The sequence below is a fragment of the Hypomesus transpacificus genome, chromosome 10 (assembly GCF_021917145.1).
Source record: "Hypomesus transpacificus isolate Combined female chromosome 10, fHypTra1, whole genome shotgun sequence".
Lineage (NCBI taxonomy): Eukaryota > Metazoa > Chordata > Actinopteri > Osmeriformes > Osmeridae > Hypomesus > Hypomesus transpacificus.
The window spans coordinates 2,700,935-2,726,686 of record NC_061069.1 but is presented as its reverse complement, the minus strand read 5'-3'; the positions used below and the strand labels follow the sequence as shown (position 1 = coordinate 2,726,686).

General features: G+C 46.4%; 1 protein-coding gene across 2 annotated transcripts; it reads right to left on the bottom strand.

Moving 5' to 3' along the window:
• Positions 1-1,896: 1,896 nt before the first annotated feature.
• cables1 (Cdk5 and Abl enzyme substrate 1) lies at positions 1,897-16,554 on the bottom strand. 2 transcript variants are annotated; one of them, XM_047028578.1, is made up of 10 exons: positions 15,839-16,554; positions 10,169-10,240; positions 9,955-10,047; positions 8,654-8,731; positions 6,188-6,293; positions 5,942-6,098; positions 5,710-5,813; positions 4,178-4,284; positions 3,842-4,049; positions 1,897-3,669 (listed from the first exon to the last, which is right to left on the bottom strand). In XM_047028578.1, the coding sequence occupies exons 1-10, from the start codon at positions 16,393-16,395 to the stop codon at positions 3,529-3,531; spliced, it is 1,623 nt and encodes a 540-aa protein (XP_046884534.1). In that variant the 5' UTR covers positions 16,396-16,554; the 3' UTR covers positions 1,897-3,528. The 2 variants fall into 2 exon arrangements, with proteins under 2 accessions (XP_046884534.1, XP_046884535.1); XM_047028579.1 differs by lacking the exon at positions 8,654-8,731 and having other exon boundaries at positions 1,898-3,669; positions 15,839-16,550.
• Between the last annotated feature and the right edge of the window lie 9,198 nt (positions 16,555-25,752).

The following is a 25,752-nucleotide window of genomic DNA, read 5'->3' as shown; positions in this document are numbered from 1 at the left end:
CATATGGTGTTATGCTTCATAGAAAGAAAACATAAATATATGTGGATGCATTCATAAAGAACTTGTTTACAAAACCTTCGGTTCCATATTGTAGTTCAGTGTAAACATAATCTAGTGTTCCTCAGAGACTGTTAGTCTCTAAACGAGTGAACTCAAGAGTTGTCAGCTGTACATTTTTACGTTGTTTCAGGCTCAAACTTGTCCACAGAGCAGCTGGGACAAGGCAGGACGTCCACACAACCCCCCAAAGCAGGTTATATAAATGTTCCACCAAGCTTACAGTGCTAGCAGTGACAGGTACATCTCCGTTGATTGCATTCCTGCATTAAATACTTAAATACTAAGGTTATTTGGGATTTGGAAACGGAAGATTACTCATTGTGTTTGCTTTGTCTTAGTTGTATTTTACTCTGAAGGATATTGTGGTTGTAAGAGTTGACAGGTTTTCTGTGAATTGACCTATGGGGTCACACAACAACAGTACACACAACTGTTATAATGACGAAAGATCGAGCTTAATAAAAGTGTCCCAAGTTTGAGGGCATAGATAGGGCAATCCAACCTGTTCTCAGACAGGTTTCAAAGTATATAATCCATCAATGCCTCAACCCTCAAACGCTTATATTTGAGTAGTAGACATATTTCAAGGGCATCCTGCTTAATGTGACCTCTTTAACAAGTTAGCAAATAGACACGTTGGCTACCGTTGTCCTTGAGTTCACTTTCAGGGCAGAGCATGATCTGCTTGAGCATTGGGCAGAGTGATTTCAAAGTCCCATCAATAAATAAGTGCATGAGGCATTTATGTCCTTTTTGCGTCACTGGTTTTCTCTTACAGTGGGGTCAGTCGAAGCCAAAACACACTCTTCGGATGGAACAAAAGGGATTTGATAGCCATCTCAAACATGGAGCGGGGATCAGATTCACCGATCCACTTGCCGTGCTTTCCTCTCGTCTCCGAGGGTGTCGTAAGGGGAGATCTTCACAACACAGAACGGGAACAAGCAAATATGGCATGGACGAACCTTTACCAGTCACAGCAAACCTGCTCTACACTCCATGTTTCTATGTGCGTGTTCAGTAACGTGCTTGTCCTGTGCAGGGCAGCAGATGAACATCAGCCTAGGGAGTCCCCTTCTCCCCTGACAGCAACAACACGCCACACAGCAGCCCGTTCACAACATTCACCCGACTTCCTTGTTGACACGCTACCATCGAGTAGGATGAGGTCTGACCCAGGGAAAAACCCCAGAGTCACGGCATCATGAGGGTCAGGGGACAAACTGCAGCTTCAGCCAAACGTTGTTATTTGAAAGGGAAAGGCAATAGACTGGAGCTTGCTCCGACCCCACGATACAAACATGTCCACAATGAGAGGGTCGCTTATGAGTAAGCGGACCCCAGGAAGAGCTGTCAATAGCCCCCTTTATGAGGCACCCAGGGGGGAATTAGGCCGTCAATGGGGGGCACTAAGCCTCGTATGCCCTGTGTCCAGGCTCAGGCATGGCGCTGTTTGTTTTGATGGCAGCACGAGACTGGCGTGCCTTGTTTACCTTGGATTCGTGTCAGGCCCAGGAGAGTGGCTCCTCTCTCTCGCCGTCTCTCTCTCCAGGAGAAACGGTACTTAGCTTGCATCAGACGCACGGGCACATGCTTGCTGTGTGACCAAGCAGTGGAAGCCCCTTCTCGTTACACCTAATGGGGTTTTTATCTGACAAGTCTTACAGGATTGTGTTACCGGTGTGTGATATACTCGTCAGTGTGATGCAATGAGACAGGAAAAGGCTGTGAATTACATTTGTGAATGGAACCAGGTGATGTGTTGCCATGATGGTAAATCACTTCAGCAGCTCTACGGCAATCCCAAATGAAAAGAAACCCATTGCACATTTTTCCAAATCTTGTTTTTATTGAACAAGCAAAGCAGTATATTTACAAGGTACACACGCATGTGAGTGTTGACCTTGAGCTTCCCCGCGAAGCCCCTCTAGTGTACTTGACAGCAACATCTTTGGGATGACAAGCAGGAGAAGGAGACAATACTTCAGCTCTGATTAGCAGTATCCATCTCCTCTTATTCGTTTATTTAGTCAGGACTGATCGGTTTTAGGATCATTTTGTACATTCCACAGCACCATTCACGACAGTTACTCATGTGACCAGAGCTGGCAGCAGACTGCAAACTCTTTTGAATTCTCTGAATTATATGACATTGGTGGGTCTATTTAAATACGACTCCATTCTTCTCGTTGACGTATTGTTTAGCAAGTGAATCAATCTGAATACACATTTCAGAACTTGAGATCTGGTACTTTCCTATCAGCAAAGGGCCAATATTAAAGAATGTTTTGTTTCCAATTGATCATCAGTCAATTCACTTCTCCATAGGCAGTCGTTGAGACACGCTATGACAGGTTTACAACACTGACTCAGGTTCGGTTACAGTATTAAATCTTAGTTACTGATTAATGGCGTCATGCTCTTTCAATAGCTTTCCTCCTTCCAGTCCAGCACTATAAACGTGCTGATAATACACTCTAACATAGAGCATAGGAGACATCACATTGATAAGAGTGTTCACTGTGGGTCCAAAGAGTTCTTCAGAATACAAAAATCCCCATCAAATCGGTATTGATTATTTGCAATCAAAATGTTTTGTCCATTAATAGTCATGCTGATAGCAGATTGGTGCCAGGAAAACAATGGATTAGCAATTAGCAAATCAACAGTGGCGGCCCTTTAGTGTAGACTTCTTTAGATCAACTCTTATCAAGCTTATTCAGACTCAGTTCCATAGCCCCTTCCATGGCTAAATAATAACGGCCTCCATGTCTCGCAATATTCAAGTGCACTTCTAGTGAAGAGGGATGGGAGGTGGGTCGATGTGAGAGATAACAGTCCTGTCAGAATCAGCCAATCCAGTGCCTGGTTTCATTCTTGAGAAGATGCAAAAGGCAACCAATCATAGCAAAGTAAAAAAAAAAAAAAAAGGTTATGAAAAAGATGGTGAAAAAGGTTACACAAAGCAGTCACTTACTTTCGAGTAGAAAATTATTAATTCCCCAGAATCTAAATGATAAAATGTCTCTCCTCTGAGATCATCATTTGCAACTCTCTCATTATAAAAATGACATAAAACCCCAAAGAGGTTTAAAAAGTTGATGAAAAAGGTGTGAAAAACATACAAATTCCGAGAGAAAAAAAGAATTCTACAAAGATAAGACGCTCCATTTTGCAGGTCTGTCCTAAACTGTGGTGATTAAGAATGAGGATCTACAAATATGTAAAAGTAAATATCAAAGAACACGAGAATGGTAATACAGGCATGAGTCACTTGGCTGATTTCAAGTCTCTGGAGAACAGAATGAGAGCAATCGTCTGCAGTGAGCATGTACAGACCACTAGTAGTGGGCAGATGGACAGTGGTGCTTGGAGGGGTGTGTGTGTGTGGGGGGGGGGGGGTCCAGAGGATCAGGAGGGCAGCCTGGCAGGGGGGGGGGGGGCTGTCCTCCTGACGGGTCACCATCGCTAGGAGGTCTGCAGCAGGCGTCTATAGTGGGGCATGACCTCATGCTCGGGGAGGTGCAGGTTGAACTCCAGCGCCACCAGGACGGGAAACTCGAACGCTATCAGCTCTCGACGGTTCACACGGAACCTCTCCTCCAGTTTCTGGAGAGGAAAAAACAAGGACAGAAACATGAGCCGAGGCCTGAGTCAGACTAAGCCCGAGGCCCAGGCGAGTGACCCACGCTGAACCGAAACATCAACAACAGACCCGCTCCGCAGCAGCTTTGTGCCGTCTCGCAGCTACTGGAGCCGGCGGCGGGGCGAGGACACTTACGTCTATGAGCAGCTTCACCTCGTGCTTCTTCAGGTCTCCTCCTATCTTAGCTGCCAGGAGGACGCAGGCACCGGCACACAGCTTGCGGTTCTGCTTGTTGAGTTTGCCCTGGAGCACCAGCTTCTCAAAGTAGACAAAGGCCATGGCCACGGTGGGCTCCTCGTAGCCACACTCCTCCTGGGCCAGCTTCTTGATCTCCCTTTTCAGACTGTAAGGGGCGGAGGGACACGGTTGGAGAGAGGTCAGACACTTATAAAAAGGGGTTTGTTGTGAACTGTTGCGGGGCAGTTTCATTTCACAGTAGCTGTGCTGTGGAGACGAGTGGACGAGCCAGACCTCCGTATTTTGCTGAGCGTCAGCCGTATGTGGGGGAACTTCTCCTTGAAGGTTTCGTTCATGTCCTTCTTGAGGTCAGACGGCTTGACGTACTCGATGACAGTGGTCTGGGAGAGAGAGGTGACAGTATTGGTGTCGGACAGAAAGAGAGGGAGCCAGAGAGAGAGAGCCAGAGAGAGAAAGAAAGAGACAGGTTGAGAGAGAGAGAGAGAGAGAGAGAGAGAGAGAGAGAGAGAGAGAGAGAGAGAGAGAGTGAGTGAAAGAAGGGCGTCAGCCTCACAGGGCTAAGTGACCCGATCGTCAGCCACAGTGTAGGGTTCCACTGCCCCGCTCTGTGTGACACGGTGTCCGTGCCACAGGGCATGGGTAGACAGGTGACAGCACACGTGCATCAAGGACACCAGCCCGCTCACAGCATTTACCAATGAACAAAGTCTCAACATTCCTAAAGCAGGAGCACAAAGCAGCTAGGACTCCGCCTCACATGACTGTCAACGTCAGGTATTTGCGTACACCACAAAAAAGCTGGACGATTTATTTTGATAACATGTTGACAGGGATACTACGAGAATCCTCTCTGTCCTGCCTCGATCCTTCTATAAATAACCCTTCAAAAGCTTTTCAGTTTGTCTGACGTGTCTACTACGCACATAGAAAGAACCTACTGTAGAGGGAGCCTTTCAGGCTGAATGGAATTTCATTCATCGAGATTTCCCTGGATTTCCGTGTACAGTAGTAAATGTACTCGATGATTATTGACTCTAACTGGAAGTTGAGAGTTCACTGTTGGCTCACGGCTGTGGACATGGGGTGAAATGTGGAGAATTTACTGGGGACATTCCTAAAGGTAAACACAATGGCTGTTGTTGTGAGAGGCTGGGCTTCACAGCGGGAGGAAGAGGAGGGAAAAAAACACACTGTCTGGCCTTGACCGAATATTTGAACAATTATGAGGCTGTGTGCTCTGCTAGTAACAACAGAGCTAAATGAAGAATGACGTGGGAGTCAGGGTTTCTCTCCCCGTTCGGGGAGTTACACAGTAAAACAAGCGTTGGTTTCCCGTACATGCCAGAGATTAGAGCTGTGGCAACAGCAGAAGAGAAAGACAACATGTACTATTATGATGAAGTGACTGTCCTAACGAGAAGCCGGCCAGAGAGACAGTGAGGGCATTCACACAGAATCCACAGCGAGTAGGAGCAGAGCATTGGGCCACTGACCTTGCTGATTAGTATGGCTTGACAGATCCCTCTGGATTTCATCCAACACACTTCATACAGTTCGGACCAAATAATGTGTAAAAAGTAGAAGAGGTCCTATCTCAGTTGGAGGTCATTAAAAAAATAGAAAATATGATGAAATTGTAACTTAGGGCTTTTTTGACATGCCCAATTAGATGTTGTTGACTGATGAGAAAAAAAGACTTCCTCGACAACAGGAAAATCTTTTTCTCCAGAGGTTCTCAAACAGACCATGGCAGAGCAAAGCATGTTGGGACAGTTTGGATGGATGTGGGACTGATGTTTCCTCACCATGTAGGAGGGGAAGATCAGCACTCGTTTATGTTTGCCGCACGGCCACTGCGGGTCATCCAGCAGATTGGGGTCGTACTCCCTTACGTCCCCGACATCATTCCCTGCAAGGGATGACAACAACAAACTCAGAGGAAACTCCTATTGGCCAGGCATCGTTTACCCCACGTGCCCAGTTGCCATCTAAGCATATTCAAATCAATCCTGCGCTCGCCGGCGGGGTGCAACTGACCGGTGTCAATGCTACTCTGGTTGCTGTTGGCCCGGCCGAGGCTGAGGCTGCGATGGCTGGCGTTGCGGGACTGAGAGAACGAGGAGGTGGAGTCGATGGTGTTGCGACGGCCACCCAGGGCGTTGGTGGGATACAGGAACTGCGTGTAGGACACGGTCTGCGGACACACGAGCAGACTGTCGACGGGGGAGCACGGGGGAACGTGCCGTTCGAGGCTCCGACTCTGCCTTTGCGTGACCTTCTCACCTTTCCGTCGGCGCCCAGCTCCACGCCCTCCAGGCCGATCACCATCTCCTTGGCGCTGACCCCGCCTGAGGGGTGACGCTGGCGCCCGCTTTCCAGTTTCACATCCCTGCGGAGGTGGCAAACCTTTAGATTCCCCCCGATCCAGAGAGAGGTCCAGTGGGCTGCCGCCACTGCCAGTACTCCCCCCACCCCGCACACACTACTGCCTACAGCTCACCTCCACCTCTCACTCTACTCTGTACAGGAGCCATACTGATCTGCTCTCCTCAGTTAGAGGCTGGGGTTACCTGTCTCTCCATGTGGCTGCTGGGTGCATTTTGACAGGGAGCACGTCAAACCCACCCCTGGGTGGTGACAGGGAGGGTATGGGGTCGTCCAGACTGGAGCTCGGTCTGACTTCTGAACACGTTTCATCACCTCTGTTCAAAATGTCACACCCAAGTGGGAGGTTTCCAGAGGGGTCGTATGCTTCCCTGAGATAGGTAACACAGGGCTTCCTGTACAGCCAGTATCTGTGTCAGTGGAGCAGACGAGCTGCCCAGGATAACTCATCTGATGGGGAACCACATCCAGGCTTACTGAGGAACCCTTACCTGACTCCAAACAGCACAAGCTCTGTATCTGAGCTAAACCTCATGCTAATAAAACCATTTAATGGATTGAAATGTCTAAGTCTGGCCCTAATGTGACTGTTTGGTGATGTCATATCAGTTTCCTGTCACTCACACCTCTGGCAGACTGACTGCAAATGACACAGAAGCCCCATCACATGGTTATATACGTTTTTAGGATGACGTTGTGATGAACATAGCATTAGCTGCTAGTCTGGCACATCAGAGCATATTGTTGACAGAGAGAGAGAGAGAGAGATCCCCAGGCAAGACGACTAAAGGGAGAGGGAGACAAGAAGGGAGGGTAAACAAGAACGTTTTCCGGAAGCGAGCTAGTTCTTAAGCAAGACAAGAAAATTGAAAGGTTTTAGTCTGTCAAATGACTGAAAGAAAAAGGAAGGAAATCACAGAAACAAGACCAAGAAATGTGTCTTTGTTACGAAAGTATCCATTGCAAGGAGCATGCAGGGATAATGTAGCAGCAAACCCCCATCAACTGTGTTGGTAATGACAACATTCCAGCAAATGCACTTGAAAGTAGGCTTGTTGTGTCTTCAAAAGGTTCTGAGGGAAGCTAAGATATAAAAAAAAAGGTGCAACAAGACAAGATATTGAAAAACGAATCTGTGACAGGACCGCTTTTTAGGCATTCAAGAGACTTTGGTGCATTGACGCCCCGGAGCTCTGAACTAATTAACTATATGATTGGATTTCCCAGTTATTTTTACCCCATTCATTAAATCAATACGTGGAACTGGGGCAAGAATGAGTCCAAATGAGGCTGGAGAGTGGGCCTAGTGTGTGAGATGACAGGAGAGCAGCTCTAGGGTTCTCTAATATGATGTTGCTGTTTTCAGTCCACAGTCTGCTGTCCAATAGGCAAAGGGATTCTATCCCCTACTTTCGGTCAATAAACGTTTCATTTGGCAGCGGAAACACTTGGCTTGGCCAATCGGCCGAGTGTCAATTAGAAGCAGCGGACAGTACTGGATGGTACCTCTGGGGGTTCAGTAATCCATAACCTCCGTTTTTCTATGGCAGGTTTTGGGAGATTGTGCAAATGGAATGAGTCTGTCCCTGGTATGCCTCAGAGCGCTGCTTCCTATCAGTGGGTCACTCTAAAACAAGATGTTTCCTGGGAGGGAAAGCTTCACAAGCGAGGTCTGAGAAGCCGACCGGAAGTTTCCCTTGTGGGCAGGCAGATCATGTCAGACACGGGCCATGCTCACAGCTACCAGGGCTTCCAGAAAATGAGCCTTGTGTTGCAACGAGAAAGAAAACAACCTTCTCCTAATCATCTACCAGTGCCTTTTCAAGTGCCAGCTAAGAAATATAATCTTTTACCTCAGTGAAAGGATAAACAAATGAGTTACCAACAAACTGTAATGCGTGTACACCCCAAAACTAACTGCAATGATTCATCTTGGGAGTCTGGTTCTAGATTGAAAGGTTGTAGAACGCATGCCAGTTTCAGAAAGCTCATGCATAGCAGAGGGTAGATGCTATAGAACTTAGCAGGGCAGCAAGGGCCTCAGGAAAGGTGCGGCCTAAATGATGACGAAAAAGCCGGTGGCAGTTGCAACGGGCAAGAATGGGTTTGTACTACCAGACAAAATGTAATGACAAACTTGGGGAACCTCCCAGAACACAAGCCGTGTGGTTATCATAGCCTATGTACTATTACTGGACAAATGTTGACAATTCTTTGGGTTTGTAAAAATGCATCCACCAAAACCAACCCCACGTATCACCATAGGGGCGAACATCCACAGAAACAGAGGGATGAAAGCACAAAGGGGAAAGAGGGAGCAGAGGTTGGAAAAAGGTTGGCATGCTGGAAATGTAGAATACATACCCTGCTTGGCTACAATCTCGATAGGGCAGGACAGAAAAAACACTATAGAAGGATCTTCTGCCACTGATAAGGACTATCCTAAAAAACAAAAATGGTAAATAAGCTAATTAAAAACCCTATGTCAAAACGTCTACAGATTAAGATGGGAAAGGGTGAGCAGTAAACAATTGAGGAATGAAAAAATACAATGTCAAGTTTTTTTGTGTTTGTGTGTTTTGTAACGAAGTAGGAATATGCAGCAGTTGTGGTATATACTGTAGTCAGTGGTTTTGGGCATATATGATGCATTTTTGTTAGAAGATTACTAACGTTAAAAATCCCAAATAAAACACTTCATCGAATATGTAAACATTGCATTTACTCTGGTAAACTGTTGCAACCAGATAAGAGGTGGTTTATGTATCTCAAATAGCTAAGCCGACACAACAAAGCAGCAAAATAACACCTCGGTTACAGTAAGTACTAGGAATGACTTTAGCAGCAAGTCAATGGGCAATTGCTAAATAGAGCAAACAAATTCAACTCTAATTCACACCACCTGGGCCGTGATACAGACTGCAAGGCAATTCACAGATAAAAAGTCTGAGACATTTTTAACTAACCCATGGCAATGCATGTATGCTATGAAGGAAGCCAATATCTTAATGACATCCAAACATCGCCGTCTCCTTCACTCTTTTCCTCCAAGGCCTCTTCACTCCTCACTCACACTGTCAAGACCAATATTTCAATTGACAACATTCTGTCCGATATGCTCGAGGGTAACACATAGCTGCCAATTGAAATGTCATTCAGGTCCCGGCAATACTTTACAATCTAGACAGAAAAGAAGACAAGCGTAGACAAGACTGCCTGGGAAGCTGTCGCAGTCTGCACGTGTTTCATCAGACCTGCACACCAAATCAACCCTGTCAACACCAGTGTGCCCAAATGTGACCGTGTTTAGGAGATTTCATAGTGAGCCTTCATGCATGAAGTGACAGCGTGTACAAATGTTGTGTGGGCACATCTTGTGATTTAAGTGGTGTGGTTCTAGATTTATATCTACTTCGTGGGGCATTCAAAATCATTCATCTGTTACCATTTGAGAACATTGTTGTGGGAATGACCGGGGCCACAATGAGCAAACAGTCTCTCTCAATCCATCCCAACAGCTGTATTGTAAATCACCTAGGAGATTGAATGGAGCGAGAGTACTGAATTGTAATCTGAGAGAAACTGGTCGCTCACTGGGGGCCTCCTGACATTTTCAATCAGATGGTTGTATTCAGTTAGTAGTGGGGTAGTTTCCTCTTTTATACCTTCCATTGCGCATATCATGTTGCCTCATGTTCTTAATAAAGTGAACCTTCTTGAAGCTCTTTGGTCGCGGTGAACCTGATAGGGTTCTGCATCTGCAGGGGAGAGAGAACATTCACAACAGGTCCAACTCAAATATGACTGGCATCTGGCAAACAGAGAAGTCGCGTCAGGCAGGGCGCTCCAGTGGAGGGGGAGGCGACGGAGGGAGGGTACCTGCGTAGCGGAGCGTTCTCTTCGATGTCCTCCAGAGTCTCCAGGGACGACCGCTGGGAGACGAGCCTGCGTCTGAGGGGGAGGGGGGGGGGGGACACTGGTGAGGAACAGAAGGCCTGGACAGATGAACGACGCTGAAAGGCCCTGCAGTGGTGCTGAACATGCCCCTGTAAGAGCGGTGTCATAAAGTGCTGTCACAGGCACCGTATAGGATCACTCTTATCTAGATCGTTTGGTCATGATAAAGCAATCGTGATCCTGATAATAACACACCACAAAAAGATTGAGATGTAGCGTGCAATTAAACCAGGAATAATAAGCATAGATGTCCCAATTTCCCAGAGATGTACCGCAGAACAATATTTTGGATGAGATTTACTCACTGTACAGCAAATCCTAAATGCATTCTTTTAACCAATCTATAATTATAGCAGCCTAAGAAATAATCCAAGGTATTAGGGTACAGTGGGCATTTCACCAAATCCCCAATGACCTCTTTTTTATTATATTTGTGTACACACTACACATCCATAATCATCCATATACGTACCTGAAATCATCAACTTTGTACTTTTTACATAATAGTCACAGGTGGTAAACATCCTCTACCTGTAAATCATTGAGGAGCTCATACAGCCGTGATCATCTCTGCCGATTGACCAAATATCTCTCCATCTGGGGAAAGAGTAGCCTGACCCTCAGTACCTGCAGTGTGGCCCTGTGAGGACAGGCCTGCTGCTCTGGCAGTGCACTCTCTGGCTCCTCCTCCGGGGTTACATCACAAAGTCTAACAGTAGCTATAATCACACAGGTAAGTGATGGCTGCTATGGCCAATGACCACCACCCCTGTGTTCTGACCCGCTTTTATATAGGATCATGGAGAACATTCCAGAATCAGAAACGGCTGTCTCGTAAGTAAGAGGATAAGGTGCTGGCTTTGGGCGAGCCTCATGTAACAATCTTTCATCACAAACCAGGCTTTCTTTCTTTCGCACTTCTTACAAACCGGCAAATTCTATTAGCCTACTGCTATAAATCAGCTGGCGGTTGAAGAAACAGGCCTTTGTTTGAAATTCAGTGTGAACGGAGCTGTTCTATAATTAGGACTAGTTGCAATCTTGCTACAGATGCAATGCAACAAGATATTCCTCCGCATCATCAGCACCTAACCATAGAGAAGACAATTGGAGCGGGCCTGACAAACAGAAGAGGTCTGTGATAGACATTAAACATCTATTGAGCTCCAGGACACAGGCACACACCTGTTGGTATTTAGCACATAAAGACAAATATGTCCAAAACAGGGCGCATGCACCATCTTGCTTAAACTGCCGGTCTCTCGTCACCCCATCCTGGATTAGCCAAACTCTTGGTGTGGCATAAACTCGACGGACCGACACCTGTCTGCTCTTTCTTGACCAGTCCAGCGAGGGGGGGGGGGGGGGGGGGGGGGGGTGGGAGTCAGCTGGCTGGTTAATCAACAACAACGCAGCAGAGCTGATTGGGGAAAGACGAGTCGTGTCCTTGAGGAACTCCCGGGAGCGAAGCCACTCAGGCTGATGAGGTCATGTTTACACAGGAGCCCAGCTGGACGAGCAGAGCAGCCTTAACTGGCCGCTAATGGAACATTGTGCTCCAAGATGGGAGAGTTATTGGAGGAGATACATAAACAGATGAGCCTCGACCAACAGGGCCAGACGATACGGAGGTGGAAGAGGAGTGGCAGGCTTATTGTCCTCTGCTCCAACCTCTGGCTGGAGGTCAGACAGATCTGACCACGTGACGTTAACACAGCCAGCTGAGTGCCTTCGGGCTGTGGGAGTCTTGAGTGATGGCGGAATGGATCTACAGTTGGACCTACTGTAGATAGGCTAGGGGGATGGGCTGTTCTTCACGCTTTAGTTGGATAACATGACAGATTCATAGCCCTCGGAAATGTGAAGTTGAACCGTTTGGAAGGATTGAAGTTATCGGGGGCGAAAACAAAAGTTGCCATGCAAGACATTACCCTGTGTTTTAGGTGTTGAAAATGATAAAGACTCGATTGCATGCCTGCGTTCTGAATTTGGGAAGAGGTTGAATGTTGTTTTGTCATCTAATGCTTGGATGACATTCTAAGTCATTGGAAATGACTTATTTTGCACACATCCAGTAATCCTCCATCAGCTTGACAGGCACTCCAGATCTAGTTTCCAGTCCAGAAGGCTGCTTGGAGGACTTTGATCCAGCCACTCTGGATAAACCAGAGCAGGACGTGGGTTTTGGAAAAGGATGTTTTCCATGGCAGTGTACACTCTGGAAACAATAACACCAGACCAGACCACTCATTCACTTCAGACGTGACTCAGATGCAGGACAGCTATTGATGTTTAACCTTTAATGTAGTGTTCTGGAATGAACAAGTACTGGTGAGAAACTTCCAAAAGACCCCTAAAATACCTCATCTTATCACGCACGCGTGGATGAAGAAACCTTTTTTTTATGTGATTTTGACGACTACAAAAAACACAGGCTCTAAAAAGGATACTAAGGTTACCGCCTGCACACTTAAAACATTCTCATTCTCAAAAGAGAACGTTCAAAAGCGATGCATATGCAACCTGCTAAACAGGAATTTATACTAAGTAGTTGAAGCGTGCTCCACTGCCTGGAGATTAGACAGATTCACACACACGCCCACTGGCAGCTTGCCACGGACATTGTCTTCTTTACCACTGATGAGGAGTGAGTGGGGAAATACATCTAATGTTCCAGACTTCTCCTTACAATTACAGGCCAGGACAAGGAAATTTAATTACTTGGGGAGAAAATCCAATCAACATCACCAATTGTCATTGTTTCTGTCCTTTTTCCTTAAATAACATAGATGGCAGTAGAATAACAATGATGAATTGCTTAAATGTAGACCTTCCACTGGTCTACACTGTCTCTTTACACTGGAACTGTGCAAAGAGACAGACTCTCCTGGTGACTTGATATAAACCCAACATCTACAGTCTAAACAGTCTAGTCCATCCTCAAGCCTAGAAAACAACAACTTCTGCATGTAATTTAGAGAGAGCTTCAGGTGGACCAGCGTGGTGGAACTTGAACTTGAAGCACTGGTAACTATCTGTTCTCTATCTTATCTCCCCTGTCAGGCAAGTCTGGTTTTGATTATAGTGGCACTTTCACCAAACCCCTCAGCTGCTGTAAAGCTATTACAAGTCTGGGCGATTCTGTGAAGACAAGCTAATCGTTCTTACATAATCATGCGATAATGACAACCGTTACTTCAGCGAAAAAAACTATAAAACCTCAGTCGCAGAAGGATATGATCCAATAACCTAAGACTCCAAATCACAAGTGTAATGGCTTAGGAATATCGAAAGATTGTTTTTTCCAAACAGAAACCTTTTGTAACAACCAATCAAAACCTGTTAACCAACCACTTTTCTTGACCAGAAAGTAGATAGTCCTAACTGATTAGGCTATTAGATTCAAGAAAAAAAACTGCTGCACCTCTGATAAATTATGAATGATGAATGCTGAGGAGCGGAAAGAACCACCATAAAGCTATCATCTGCCTGCACAGAGTCAGACGAGAGGGGTTTTGGCTGCACATCTGAGGGCTGCAGCTTCCTGACTAGGAGCAGTACAGTAGGACAAGGGAGGGGGAGAGGGGCAGGGAGGGGAAGGGAGAGAGAAGTAAGAGAGAGAAACAAATGGGAGTGTCTGGAGCTGGTGAGCGAGAGGAGGGTGTCCCAGAACGCAGAGCTAAGGACTGGGCAGACTCTTCGAAAGCCTGGGCATCCTGCCCCCCCCTTCTCCAAACCCAGCCTGGGCATCCTGCCCCCCTCCCCTCCCAGGCAGGGCCCTCTGACCACACCTCCACCAGCTGCCCTCCCAAAACAGACCAGGCACTGTGGGGACGAGCATCCGAGGCATACGGCCGTGGTCCATCAACAGGTCACTTATTTCTCAACAGATCATAATTCAGTGTCTTTGGATGTCCTCCAACCACATTCCACAACAAGGGTACACTGTCACACTTGTGCATTGAGAGTTGACCTAACCAAGTGAGCAGTCAACAAACTAGCCGTTTGCACATCTGAAAGGCCTGTTTAGTTGGCTTTCCCAAACCTGCAGGACAGAGTCCGCATCGTGGCACTCGCCTGTATGAGTGGCGTGAGGCAATTACAGCCAAGGGAAGGATTTCTTCACTTCTGATACTGGTGTGTGTGACCCTTCACCAAGTGTGGGGTTAGTTCCTGGAGGGGTTTAGAGAAGCACTGAGGCATGGGTGTCACGTAAACGCAGTCAGGAAGTGAACCGAACACTTGGATCTGCTGGCTTCACGTGGAGTCTGGCAGCGACGAGGCACAGCAGAGGGAAGAGGAGGAGGACGAGAGAGGCGAGGGAAAAGCGAACAGAGACAAACAGGCCGTCAGTGGAGTGGGTCTGACAGACAGCAGGTAATGACACCGTGAATGGAACGTCTGTCGCTGACAGTTTTCCTCGACTGAACAGGCAGAGCGAGAGAGAAAACAGAGAGAGAGAGAGAGAGAGAGAGAGAGAGAGAGAGAGAGAGAGAGAGAGAATGAGAGAGAGAGAGAGAGCAATACAAGGTCTGGTTCCTCCCTCCCTGCCCTTCTTGGAGAAAGTCAACAAAGAGAAGGAATAAAAGGTAACAACTGTGTTTCCCTACAGTACTTCCCATCCCAGGGAGTGTAGGGTTACAGGATGTATATCACATACTGTCGCTTATATTGGACTGGGCAGGAACAAGGGCAGGTCTGGAAGACACCCATGGGAACCTAAACAAACCATAAAGCCCAGACTGTTAAGTAGTGTTTACAACATTAGGAATCCTGCAGTACCGTACTTGGTACTTTCTATGAATTACATAAGTGAGAATCTGGTGTAGAGAAAAAAGCTTATTGGATTGGTGGTTAAGTAGCAGATTGCCAGACCTTGTAAAGGGTTAGGGCCAGTCATGTTACACATTCATTGATACTGATGAAGTGTCTCCAGCAACACCAGATCGTTGCTCTCGTGTTATCTAGGACATCTCTAGTGGCTCAAGGGATACAACAAGTGTAGAAACATTTCCTCCCACAAATATTGCACTACACGGAGTAGTAGTGGAGCTTGTCTGACTTGAAGGTGAAGGTATTTTATGAATGTGCTTCTGGTATGCCCTTTCAAACTCCCAATGACACTCCCAATGTTCCTCCAGGTTGGTAAAAGCATGTAGTATGAGCTGTCTCATCCAGTACTATGCAGTTTACCTGTGATTGTGAGGATTTGACCTAGTTTTGACCCATCAAACTGACATTAATACTGTATACTATTGCCTCGTCATTTCTCATCAACTGAATTTAGACATTAGAAACAACCAACATTGAATTCTAAGAGACAAAAACATTACTGAGTTTGTTTCTTTGTGTATCATGTCCCTGTTGTGTTGAGTTGCTTCAATGACCAATCATACTGAAAGCATTAGCGATACTGCACTGCTACTTAGATCTAATTCACTGCAATGTTGATATCAATGAAGTAGGGTGCAGTAACACTGAGTGTATAAATTCATACATGCTCTCCTTATAGGTCAGTCTACTACACCAAGACTCAAGATGTCCTGAAGTACATAGATTAGATCAAAACGTTACATTCTGTTACACAGTTACCTTGATCTCTGCAGCTCTATTGCAGTGTTAGCTATCTGTCCGCCCTCCAGGCAGCTGTAGTTTTGGGGGGCTTGCCTGGAGTAGGCGGAGGGTAGTATTCCCTGAGTGTAGGTCTGCAGCCTCCCTCTAGTCGCAACCGGTACCGCGGAGAAAGGCGAGTTGAAGACGGATGGGCTGAAAGCATCGCCCTCCGCCTCTGCGGACTCAAGGGCTGCAGCGGGACCCATCCCAAAACTAGCACGGGCGTTCGCGAGGAGAGCCTGGTTCGCAATAGCGAGCGCCTGAGTGGCCGAGGTCGCTTCTCCAGAGCTAGCTGCGTACATGGTACGCTCTGGTGAAACCAGGCTCTGTCTAGTCCTGGGCTCAATTGAATCATCCTCTTCGTTTTGAGTGTCAGCATCGTCTTGCACCGGTCGTCCATCTAAAGAAATGTTACTGAGAAATGAGAGCGCCGCTTGTCTCCTCCGAGGATCAATACGTTTCCGCGTATGTTCGATACTGGAATGCTTTATCTGAAGCGTGGTTGTGGATGTATTGCTGCTCGTGGCAGCCGCCATGGTCCACTTCAGCGTTTAGAATCCGCGATAAGTGGTTTTAGCGAAAATACATTAAAATGTGTAAAGCATGCTTGTTTGGAAAGCAAATGTCAAATGCTTGTCTTTTAAGTGCATGCGTTAAACTGACTAAAAACAGGGAGGTCACGTGTGTGCAGTATTGTGGCAGAGCCAGGGAAAAAAATGAACCAATAGGCTCGCAGGAATACATGTGAAAGAGTGTTTTTCCTTTTCCTCCCAGTCCCTCCCCCCTTCCATCTTTTGGACAGGGTTGTGCCAAGAATTACATAAAAATGCACATTGATCCTGGATCCAAGTTTCGCATTAATTACTTTCACATATTTTACGCCAAAAGGAAAGTACTTTCTCTTTGTGCTTTCAATAAGATATTGATAGCTACATAAATAAAATAACTTGTAGCGTTTTTTAAAACACATATTTTTACGAAAGAATGTATTATTTTAAGTATAGATGACGTGTACGATATAATCAATTATAATACATATTGTTCTGGCCGTTGACAAAAAACAGACAGCTTTCAAACTATGCAAGTCAGCATATCTTAAACAATTGCGCCCTCTGTGCTTGACATGGTTGGTATTCACATTTAGTAAATTCTTCTGACCAACTATGCCATCTAGTGGTTTCAGATTTTTATCACACCGTATTCATGAGGTTGTACCTAAACTACGAAGGCGAACGACAAGCCGCGAATCTACCACCACCTCATAGCAATCATCATCTCAATTCGAAAATCCTAAAATAAATTGAATAATGAATGTAACTAAACAAACCAACCAACCCAGACACTGCAACAGAGTCTAACAAGCTAAAGAATACTGCAGGGTGTTGAACATACATGTATATTGTTGTCCCTAATCAAATTCAATGGGGTGCAGCAATTCAAGTCGGGTCAGTTTCTCTTGACTCACACACTTATGTCGGATAAAACACAATTCTTCAGGACTAGCAGACTTATGATTACAAGACATGCATTCACCACTGGATGTCCCTGTAGCTCTTCTGATCTTGTCTGGCTTGGACACTATGACAGCAACATGAGCTTGTCAAGCCTCACTGACTACTGTAATAATTGAAAATGTACTGTATCATTGGATTTTTATTAACTGTCATCTACAGTAAGCAAAGAAAAAACTGGTAGTTATCATGTAGTCCTTGAAGAAAAGTAATTGCCAATGTTTTATGTTGACCTCAGCAGAAGAGTGCATTGCATACATTGATGCTATGGCCTACAGAGCAGTTCTTACAGTAGTTTGTCCCTCTCAACAATAAGGTGCTGGAACAGCAGGTTCTTTACCCACAGTTTATCTGATTGGCCCATCAGTAGAGAGAGAGAGAGGAGAGAGAGGGAGAGAAAAAGAGAGAGGGAGAGAAGGAGAGAGGGAGAGAGAGGGAGAGAGGGAGAGAGAGAGAGAAAGAGAGAGAGAGAGAGGGAGAGAAGGAGAGAGAGGGAGAGAATGAGAGAGGGAGATATGAAGAGAGAGAGAGAGAGAGAGAGAGAGAGAAGGAGAGAAGGAGAGAGGGAGAGATGAAGAGAGAGAAGGAGAGAGAGAGAGACAGAGAGAGAGAGAGAGGCAGAGAAGGAGAGAGAGGGAGACGGCTCAGACTCTCATTCCTCCACCGTGAAACACTGGACTTCCTGTGTTTGTGTCAGGCTTCCTACACATGAAGTGCTTTGGCACCTCATTGTGAAGCGAGATGCACATGACTGCACTATTACTTCACGTAGATTAAGGAAAACATGCCAAGTGTATCATAAATTACCTCAGCTTGCCTGTGAGGTTCAGACAGTAGTTTACGGTAGTGGAAGGCATATTGCAGAATGGAAGCAGTAATGGTGGCAATAAATTGAAAGGACCACAGATGGATGTCCACAAGCAGGACCAGGGTGACAAATTGCAAATAATGATGATGAGCTGAACAATGATGCAGTACATCAGTTTTGTTCACTGTTATCTTTACGGAGTAAATATATTTTCAAGATAATGAATCACCAGTGTCATAATTGTTCTCCAGTACTAAGTCATTGTGTCTAATACTAATCCCAGGGAACTTTGTTACCCATTGCTTTTGAAACACTGGGTAAGAATTTGAGCCAACGCAGAGTAAGGCAATTAAAATGCCTGTCAAGCTATTTCAGGGGCGTTATTGTCACTTGCCTTAGTTGGGCTTGCTGGGACTGTGTTTGCCAGTGCCACACACCAGATGAGGAGAAACCGGGAAAAGTCCCTGGTCCACACATACAGTAGCTGTCACCTTCAACAACAATGGACTGGAAAAGCTATAGACAATACTGGAAATGCCTGGGCTGCTTTACCAGAAGTAACGATTCATAAGCATGGTCTTTTTATTAACTTTTTCCGTTTATCTTCAGTTAGCATTCGAGATCTCCCCTGTTCCCCGAGGGGGATCATATCTATCAAAATTAGCAACAGTGTTCAGATTAAGCCTGTGTTGATGAAGGCTTAAGATAAGAGAGAGCGTGTGAAGAGAGAGTGAGGTGCTCTTATGCAGAGAGCCGGCCTTAATGGGGTTCTTATCAGCTGCATCTAAAGAGCTCCTGAAGTTCAACTCAGTTCAGTGGTGTTATTCTGGACGACACATTAGGCCCTCATCAAGTGCTTGATGTACACGACCAAGCTCTCTCAGGTAATACATCAAACTGTATGACGCTACTTTACAGAATTCGAGAGTTTCACCACTTGTTAACAGTTTGAATTTAGAAAATGGGAATTAGACCACTTCGAAATGATACAGTGACATATCTATGGACGGTGAATCGCAACCGTCTGGAAGAGTGAACCACGTTTCAAAACTCACTGTGTGTTTATAGCGCAGAACCAGCAGCTGCCAGTGTCCAAAACAGCCATCACGTCTGGCTGCATCGTCCTGGTAGTTCTCTGGTCAAGAGGGGAGGCCAGGAGTGGCTGTGGTTGGCTGTTTGGTTTTTGGAGTCGTGGTAGGTGGGGGGGAAGGGGGGGGGTCTGTGGTTTGGGCCTGGGATTGATGACTGTGTTCTAGGTCGCAAGGGAGCCCACCCGCGCGCCACAACCCCCCGAACATCAAACATGCTGTGTTATGGTGATCTATGGAGATGGCCGAGCAGCACTTTCAACTGAGCCAGGCCAGGTCCATCAAAGGATTTATCTCTTCTCAAGATTAAAGGGGGCCAAGGCGTCTGCCAAACAAAGGCTAACTCAGAGGGTCAGAGCAGGCTTCATGGGAGAGATTTACACAGAGTCAGCCCTCAGAAGGTAGACAGTGAAGCCATCCCAGGCCCTGTGACGGTCCACATCTAAACCTGAATGCTAACCAGACCTGCCTCTGCAGGCTGGGAATTTAAACACATGTACGATGTCTAAATTCATGCACCACAGGTCATATTTAAGAATTAAAGCTGATGACGACCATCATCACGATCTATTCATTCGAAATCAAATGAGAGGAATGGATTTATTTCTTCTCAATGTTCCATTATCCTTGTCTGAGTCTGGTGAAATTTGAAAGATATGGAATGAGAAATGATGAAATGAACATCCCTTTCACGCTACGATTTACAGCGAACCCAAAGTCAGGCTTTTACATGCTAAAGTATTGTCCAGCAAGCTACATCAGCTATAAACACATTAGCAAATACTTTCAGTCAGACTGTGAGGCAGGGTGTAAGTTATTCAACCCTCCTTTATATTTTGGACATATTCTTGGCATTCGTCAAAATTCCTCTGTAATGAGGAAATCAGTATTGGAGAGCCTTTAGACTGGTATTTCCCTCCCCTTAAATAGAATTATGAGGGCTATGGCTTCTCAGTTTTGCCCCTTCTCAACTGAAAAGATTACACTTCCATCGAGATTTGAAGCCGGTCCCAAATTCATATTCCTAGTTCACGGGAGAAGGAAAAATGCCTCAGTCTGCACCAAGCGTAGCATCAACCCTGGCTATTGCTAACAACAAACGCAAAACACAAATGAACACAGGATCAATCAAACCCAACCGTCACCCCTTTCCTCAGAAAAATAATCAGAGACATTGAAAGCTAATGGGTTCACAATACAATCGGGTCTTCATGTTCCCCCATATTTATTTTTCTTGCGAATGAGATTGCTCCTTTTAAGAGTAGAAACCAGTGCTTGTGATAACATACTTTTCGTCTAGCTCAGAATGAAAACACTCATTTGTATTCATTTGCGGGGGTATGGGTGAGGCCGAGGGGGGAGTTGGGGCTGGTGGCTAGATAGGACCAGGCACTGTAACAGGCCGGGAGGAACAATATGGGATTGCTCAGAGGAACATGGGCCCACCAATAGATGAAGGAGGACCCACCCTAGTCAGAACGACATCAATTATTTTTCACGGGGAATTCAATGTCATTACTTTCCTACTCTGTGAATATATTCATGCCTAAAACCTGACTGCAGATCATCTAATATTGGCCCGAGCTGGGGGACGTGATACAGGACAAGGAGGTACAAGGTTGTGGACAGACAAACGTTTTAAAGGTCTTAACAGTGTTACTGTACGCGTACATAACTTTTGCATGAGTGTGAGAGATGTGACCTGACTTGACCTCTGCTCCGAGTCATTCACAGGTCCCACACAGACAAATTACTTACTGGGCTGAAGCTATCAAGCGTTTGAGCAGAAACATTCACCTTACTTTGAATTATGTATTTGGCTCCAGACCGCTGCCTCGGTTTCAGCAATAGGTCGCTTACACATTGCAAGTTAAGCTGCCAGAACCTTATTTCATGCCCTCTTTATCAACCTTTTGACACCTTTGGTGTGTCTGAGTGAAATGGTTTGTATGTGCGGTTGTGCGTGTGTTTCTGTGCGTGTCCACACACATTTACGTACTTTCTGTCTGTCTATTTATCTGTATGTTCTATTACTCTTTGATGGCACTATGTGTGTTGGGCCAGTGTTCACGTATGTGTTTGTCCATGGTGCACGGTCCATGTGTGGAGCGCCAAGCCGCGCCCCAGAGTAGGAGGGGAGTATTCATCACCATGCACTCAGACTGTACAGGGTCAACACTGAGCAGGAGACGCTCTCTGTGCCTGGCACCAGCAGGCACTACACACACGCACACGCACGCGCACACACACCCACACGCACGCACACACCCACACATGCACACACCCGAGTCAAGGCAGTTTGAGGAACGCTCCACCAGGACAGAATGTACATGAACACGAGAGGTTGTCTCTTTGAGCTGTCTGTGCTCCCTTCCTCTTCTCCTTCTCCTTCTCTCCTGTTCTTTCTTAACACAGGGGTTTCACACTAGAACCCCCCCCCCCAAGAAAAAATAGTATTTTTAAAACTCACTGGAGACTGTCAGATCCCTCCAATAATCTGCCTCTCCCTTACAATGTTTACAATGATGTCAGTGGCATTAAAGAGTGCAATATGACCCCAGAGAAGTGGTAGCACTTAATGCATGACAACACCTCTTCACAGTAGGTCTGCCATTGCCACATTATTTGGAAGAAGCCACATCCATCTCCCGCAAGAGACTGCATTTTAGATGTTGGACAGTTGGTCATCTTAATTCAATTACACAGATTCTTTTTTCTTTCTCCAAGGTAGTGACATATGTTTTCGGTGTTGCTCTCTCTCTCTCTCTCTCTCTCTCTCTCTCTCTCTCTCTCTCTCTCTCTCTCTCTCTCTCTCTCTCTCTCTCTCTCTGTCTCTCTCTCTCTCTCTCTCTATCTCTATCTCTATCTCTATCTCTCTCTCTCTCTCTCTCTCTCTCTCTCTCTCTCTCTCTCTCTGTCTCTTTCTCTCTCTATCTCTCTCTCTCTCTCTCTCTGTCATGTGACAATCCTATGTAAACACCACCAGTCACCTCTATAGACCCAGTGTGAAAGGTCCTGCATTAACAGTGTTCCCAATGAGGAGCAGATGAGCAGAGCTGTGGTTTGAGGTTTATAACCATGCCTGTGTCTGAGTCAGGTATGCTGTCGGGGGGAGGGCTTTGGAGAATCTACGACAGGTCCAACGACTGTTGGATTACTGTGGGATCTCTCCAGCACCATCATCCCCCAACCTCTAACCAGAGTAGTGTAAAACTATTTTGCTGTGAACGACCGCTGTCCCATCTCAAGATGTTTTTACCCAACTTTTTAAACCTTTTTTGAAGACTTCTCAGCTGGAGTAAACAGGGCCCGTCTAGAAGCTGTGTGTTCATTTATTCTGACCACATCGTGTTGTCAGGACTGATCAAAAGTTGCTGCCATTCTTGCCTCACAGAATCTGTCATGGCTCCTGCCTTGTTTTGTTGACAGTATGGCTGGGGGAGAACAGGGAAAACATAACAGGCCGTGTCCAGGCATTCTACACTGCATTAGGTCATGAGAAATGGATCACGTGCTGTTTGAATGATGAAATGACTCGCCAATGGGACCTGAATGGAACACCACTAAATTGGTCACCAGAAGGTCATCAGGATCCACAGAGAATAGGAATGATAAATACACGAGGCTCCGCATAATTATTACATTTCGTCTTTCTCCTCTCCCCCCCTCCTCAACAGTGAAAAGAATGAGCTCGTCCTACAGACGGCTTCGGTAGGAAACATGAGCATGTTATTCGTGTGGGAATTTCAAGTGACAGAGAGAGAGAAAGCAAGAAAAAGTTGGGGGGCTGGAGAACAGAGAGGCCAATGGCCAGACGTTAGAGCTATTTTTATTTTGTAAAAATTCAGAAGTGGTCTCGTTACCCTTGAGGCGGCTCGTGTTTTCCATTTTGCTCAGCGGCTTGGCAGACCTCTGCAATGTCAGTTTCCCATTGAGTCCCCCCCCCCCCCTCTCTCTCTCTCTCTCTTTTCTCTCTCTCTCTCTCTCTCTCTCTCTCTCTCTCTCTCTCTCTCCCTCTCTCTCTCTCTCTCTCTCTCTCTCTCTCTCTCTCTCTCTCTCTCTCTCTCTCTCTGTGTCCCTCGCCCCCTTCCATCCTCCCCTCTCCCTCCCCCAGCAGGAAAAAGCTTGCAGCCCGTCATGGAGACAGCCTGACTGCGCAGGCGGCCGGCAGATGCACTGGAGATAAGTTTGTGTGTGTAAGCTGGGCCGCGACCCTCAGTGGCAGGACACTGACCAGATCCTGTCAGCGAGAGGGCAAGAGCCGGCCCAGTACCTCCTCTCCAGCCCCTTATCCAGCCCCCCTCCATCTCAAGCCCCATCCTCCTGCCTGTGTGTCTGCCCCGGCTACCTCACCAGCCCAGCGGGGCCCGTGGGAGAGCACAGGTCCCCGGAGCCGGGTCCTTCCTCTGGGGGGGGCCGAGCAGGACAGGCCTCCCTCACCCCCTGCACCTCCTTCTACTACAGCAGAGGCACGTCGTCGCCACCACCAACACGGGTCTGCCCAGCACACAATAAGGCCCCTGGATCACTTCCTGTCTCCCGCAGCGGGGCTAATGGATAGCGGCGTGTGACAGCCTTTGTGACGGTGACGCCAAAGCACTTATGAAAACACCATCCTTCATCCTGCATCGGCGCTTTTTGGTTCTTTTGTCCGCGGAGCGCCGCCTCGGAGGAAACGCATCGATGGGAATCATTTGTCATGCGAGAGGACGGCGGAGGGCACCGTCTGGTGGGGCTGTGTCTGGCGGCTGGACCTGCTCTGAGAAACCACATGGAGGTTTTCCTCTTCAGTAGGACGCAATATTTCCTCGGACTTTCAACAGCAACTCAACGAGCCAGCATTTTGTCAGAACAGAAGCAAATTATTGCTTGAGATAATTACCAGAGACAAACCAGAGATGGACTCCAGAGAGGGGGGGGGGGACGACAAGAAGACGATCTGAAGCCAAAAAACTGTATCATGGTAAATGGCCCAACACAAAACAGGAGGCCCCTCTCTTTGGGTGCCCTTCCGTCCTCCTATATCCCAGAGTGCCATGCGATACCAATGACTTCCTGACTCCATCTTAAGTGCTGGACTCTGGAGAGGCTTGGGCAGAGATGAAAGAACATGCAGTTGCTGAAATGCCAGCGGGAAGTGTTGAAAATATCTGCCTCTTTGAAGTCAAGCTAATTAAGCTTTCAGTGTCTCCTCGAGAGAGTCTAAGAGAAGGCTTCGCTGGGTTCATGCTCAGAGAACAGTTTTAAATGTTGTCCGTATGTTCAAATTCAATCTGGTCAAATACGCATTTCTTTGAAATGATTTCCTGTTTGGTCATTTGAATGTGTAATACCTGAAACTGACATCAGGAAATGAAAGGTGACATAAATGTCGGTGGCTATGGAAACCATTTCATGTTAAATATCAAAAAGTAAATACACTTCTTTGGACTTCGGTCTTTTCCCTAAATACGCAGAGGAAAGTGTCATACACACTCCCTCTCACAAATTTATCGAAGGTGTTCATGATTTCACAATACTGGGAAGAACTGGCTCCTGAATTTGAATTTCCCTTCTGTCCTGAATCATACCCGAGCCTACAGAAGTACAATTCATCTTCCTCGCGCAAACAACTCCCCCTCATAAGGCTTTATGAAGCAGAGCCCTGCTCCTCATGGGAGGTTAAACCTAGTTTGTCATCAGATTCCAGAGGGAGGGAGGAATGGAGACGATGTGAAAGAAGCACCAAGGTCTGATCGTAAGCAGGATCTGACTCCTCCAGGGGGTCTCACTCTCACTGCTCTTTCAACGACCTTCACTGACGGAGGCTTCTGGAATGGCCAGTGTTTGTTATCATTGGTCAGCCATGTGAGGCCATCTTTATTCACCTTTAATTGCCAGCAGTTATGAGTCTAAACTGATCATATTCTGTTATATCCTCCGTGACCTCACTATTAACTCCACAGAGAGCACATCAGTGTGTCAATTTGATACAGGATATCACATGACTATGATACAACCACTTTCTTCAACCTTGAACAGAACAATGTGGGATGCACTCAAATCAGGATCAGAGAACTAAAATACAGGATATAAATGTTTCCTTTTTCAGAATCACTGGAATAAAAAAGCAAACGTAAAAAGTGCAAAGCAGGTCAAGAGGTTAAAGTTACAAAAAATGTCATAGAAGTCTTGTACAGGGCTTATTTTGAGTGAGAAGCCATTTGCACAACTCGAAACGCACCTGTCATCGTGTTAAAATAAGACGTGACAAAAATGCTGTGTTAGTAGGTGATACAATTCGAAGCATTATGACATGAGAGAGCCATGACTTGCTTGTGTCACCAGGCAGCGGTGAACAGCTACATGACAGTCGGAGCTGGAGCACGGTGACTCCCAAACACCACGCCACTTCCTGGTAAAACAGACATGCCCTGTCATCCTTCCCCCCACAACGTGATAAATGAGATTGAACATACTGAGAGCGTTTAACAAGACATCAACTAC

Bases quoted from the DNA above. Each gene is read 5' to 3' on its own strand.
- cables1 (XM_047028578.1), bottom strand. From the start codon at position 16,395: ATGGCGGCTGCCACGAGCAGCAATACATCCACAACCACGCTTCAGATA. The intron at 10,241-15,838 runs GTAACTGTGTAA...CCTCCCCCTCAG, and splicing joins ATAGAGCTGCAGAGATCAAG to ACGCAGGCTCGTCTCCCAGC. The intron at 6,099-6,187 runs GTGAGAAGGTCA...GTGTGTCCGCAG, and splicing joins AGCTGGGCGCCGACGGAAAG to ACCGTGTCCTACACGCAGTT.